The 3,988-nt window shown below is 37.1% G+C and overlaps 1 protein-coding gene across 1 annotated transcript; it reads right to left on the reverse strand.

The window, feature by feature from the left end:
- Nucleotides 1-339: 339 nt before the first annotated feature.
- Nucleotides 340-3,250, reverse strand: LOC100373497 (protein phosphatase 1 regulatory subunit 3B-like). Its single transcript, XM_006825587.3, has one exon. The coding sequence runs from the start codon at nt 2,999-3,001 to the stop codon at nt 2,039-2,041; it is 963 nt and encodes a 320-aa protein (XP_006825650.1). The 5' UTR covers nt 3,002-3,250; the 3' UTR covers nt 340-2,038.
- Between the last annotated feature and the right edge of the window lie 738 nt (nt 3,251-3,988).

Here is a 3,988-nt window from a genome sequence, read left to right on the forward strand (position 1 = left end):
TGCTTGTTTAAAATGTACTGCTTGATTCACCCAACTTATGTGACCTAAAAATTAATATAAGTGCCAAAACAGCAAGAAAAGTCATTTGGTATTAAACGAGCAATGGTGCTAAAATGCAACCAAAACTCAAATCAGAATGTCCCATTTTAAGAAAACAGAATGTAATACTGATATAGTGGTCAGTCAGGAGTAATGCAAAAATTCTCTTATCAATTGATGTTTATATGCCATGAATTCTAACCCCCTCCCCTCAGCCAGCTTACCCATTAGAAAAAGTTAATTTTCAAGTGGGTAAATCCTCTTACAGAAACCACTCACAGAAAAATACCAAAACAATAGTTTTCACTGGAACCTTTGCCAATACCTTTTAATATATAAAATTACTGTTAGCTATGTTGTAGGACTTCACACACAAAAATTAAGAAAACTAAAACTACAAAGGCTTTCTTACAAAGAGTGTGTACAAGATTCAAAAGTTAATTTTGTATAATAAAGTGTTATTTAAATGAACATTGTTGTACAATATAGACAACTCATGTCCACCTAAAAGTTTCACTAACACCTGCATTATTGAACTAAGTGTCTTACAGGTTTCAGTCCAGTTTTTAAAAAAAAGGATCACACAGTTCTGTAAATATCAACAATCAAAACCTGCTTGTTGTATATATAATATATATCTATAAATTGTTATCGTCTAGTAATGTGTTATCGGTATAAAATCATATGGAGCTGTCACTGGCACAGTATGAATAAATAGAAAAAATATACTACATGTACATATCTGTGCAGAAATGCCCACTGTAACTTCAAGTTCTGTCCACCAATAATCATGAATGAGTGTTACGATTTCACAACCACTGTTTATGTTCTCAATATCCACACACCTTTTGGAACTGATACTGGTAGTTATGCTCCCAGCAAAAAAAGAAGAAGCTAGACGAGGCATCAATTATCCATGATCAATTCTTTGATACAAACAAAAATAATTTTTTCCTACAAAAACTTCCCCTTTAAACACACAGCAAGAGATTCAAGTTGTCTTCTCACAATAAGACATCTTCAGTTCATATTATGTACAAAAAAATTGTGACTAAACTTTACAATAATTTTTTATCAGACATGTGTAAGTGGTATAAACAAAAATAAACAACAATTAAACATTCAATACAAAATTATTCTCCTTCACACCCACCCTAATTATCAAGAATTTCATGCAAAAAATAATTGTTAACATTGTAAAATCAATTAAATAAATGTGCTCTTTTTTTAAGCATGTAACAACGCGAAACAAACATTGTCATTTCCAGTATGAATACAGGAAACACAAATGTCATTAAAACTAAATGCATGGCTTCGCATTTGTAGAGGTGTGCAAAAGTTATTTATGTATTAAATCTGTTATCGTACCAACACAATATGCATCACGAAAGTGTACATGCAACAATAAAACTGTGAAAAAAAGGTACTGAAATTTAGTTTGTTTGATTATCAAATGCCCAGTAAAAATGTGAAGCCATGACAACAATATACCAGTAAGGTGATTTAAATTGCACTGATCAATTCAAGACGCCATTTCATTTTGCAATGATGACAATTTACAGGATGTGAAGAGTTCGATTCTACAGTTACAGTGGCTCTTATTGAAAATATGTAGACGATGGAACTTGCTTTATTGGCAGGTAAAGCGCCGATGTCACTATTTAAAATACAAGCAGTTTTCCGTTTTAACGAGCAAGTACGTACGAGTTTTGAAGTTACCTTTGTTCTCTCACACACATATATATTATACTGCCCAGAATGAGGAAATGCAAAAAAAATCGCGAAATAATCCATTATGGCTTTAGAAGTTATATGAAACTGAAGCTGATGCAACAGCTAAAACGAAGACGATCATGCGCGTTATGCATGTGTAGGCATTCATTTCATGGTCACAGCTGATACAAACAGTACACGCGTTGGCCAGCTGATCGCACTATGCCTCGCTCGTGTACACTTTCAGCCTTCGCGACAGTATCTACTAACATGACCAAGCGACAAGTCACCAATAGGGCAGGTTTTCTTCAAGAGTATGTGGTGTTTTCCAGTACGCAAATTCAGACCAAGACAAATTGTCATTTATTCTAAGATCCCGGAGATCATCTTGCAACTGTTCATGTTGTGAGACGGTTTTCCATCGTTCAGATATGATTCGGTAATTTGTGCCGCCGTTGTTATCCCAGAAAAATTGGCCATTGCATTCAAAGAAAACACAGAACTCAACAACTTCGGCCTCTGAATTCGAGGGGATTTGAAATTCAAACGAAAACGAATCATATCGTTCAGGTGTAGCTGATGCACCCACTAGTGGCCCACCGAATGTCGACGGAACGTAAACAGCTGACACGTCTTTGGAGTTGGCCCATTTATCACAAGTCATACGAATTTTTACAGTCTTATGATAAGATATGTTTTTAACTTTAACAGTCCCCATGATGGTTGTGTTATCTTTGATTATCACGTTTTCTAAGCTGACATTTTGTCGTTCTAGCTTGTCACGAAATTCGAGATAGTCCGATGCCGGCTGTCGAAAATCTAATATATAGTTGTGTGTTGCTGATGGCTGTGGTATTTCGTCAATGGTAAGGTCACCAATTGCTTGAATATTGAGCGCTGGTGGTAGGTCGCTGGGTTCTTGCATTATCCGCACCGATGTAAGAGCCAGTCCGTTAGAATCTGCGAAAGTCACTCGTTTCTTCAGTTTAACCTTCCCGTTTGTTTTCGAAACAGCCTTTATATCTGACAAAATTGCCATTTTTATCTCATTTTCAATGACTGTGTCTGATTCTTTCACTCCTGTATTCCCGGCCAGACACGATTTGAGAGACCTTTTACTCGATGGTAAAGTATGCAATTCGGCCATCCGCGATTTCATCCCCGAGAATTCAAATGGGCTCTTCAACAGATAGTGTGTTGGAGTTGGTGGACTGCAGCTGTACAGGAATAATGAGCAATCGACAGGCATGTTGCAATGATGTTCGTGTCACTTGAGTACGAGTCGGCACAATACAATTTTGAAGAAAGCAGTACACGAGTCAGCGAAAACACATTTCAGCCACAGTCACACGTCTAACTCACTCTTGAGTAACAACTGATCATCGCTACCAGTTCATCGTCAACATAAAATGACAGAAAATTCCCAGCATTTCATCATCTGAACAACCGTTTCTCCACCTCTGCAAGCAGAACAACTAAATTGATTACTCGGGCAGCCACGGAAGTAAACAATTTACTTACTGGAACAATGCATTTTCAATGAGGGGTGATACACTTTTATTGAATTTGTGAGATATGACTTCGATATACATTCTACATGAAAACAACACTGTTTTGTGTTATTAAACACTTTATATGATATGCTGTTCGTAGTGAATACCACATCTTTAAGATTTAATAAAATATTAGCTAAATCTTCATCATTTTTGTAATACGAAACACCCCTTACGTGTGAGTCATCCCACAATGGTACCACATTTAAACATAAACCGGTTTCACGTGCACGTATGGCGATCGACCAATCGCGATGGAGTTATGCTTACGTGACGCAATGGTTATCAGGCCCTGACCAATCAGCTGCCAGGAGTCCTGCGTGATTTTATTTACAGCCATGTTTACATCATTACGAACGAACGGGTTATTCAGGGGTTACGGCGGGCTTTGACCGCCACTTTACATCAACCCGTTGTTGTGCTATATTATAATTTGACCCATTGACGTCCAATTTTCAATGCAAAACGTAATTCTAAACAATACGTACGTTATCTGTATGGATGAACCACGGTTACTCCGTGGATGAACCATAGTGGTAAACATCCGCAGTTTGAAATGTATACGAACAAATATTCTAGATAAAACTGTATATTCAAAGGAGAGTATATTTTAAGGGACCCTCCATAAAAACACGTGTTATGACTCTTCCTGTGTAGCCCTGCGTAAGAGCGGCACTGAGTGA

Source organism: Saccoglossus kowalevskii, chromosome 10, assembly GCF_978046115.1.
Source record: "Saccoglossus kowalevskii chromosome 10, keSacKowa6.1, whole genome shotgun sequence".
Classification (NCBI taxonomy): Eukaryota; Metazoa; Hemichordata; class Enteropneusta; family Harrimaniidae; genus Saccoglossus; species Saccoglossus kowalevskii.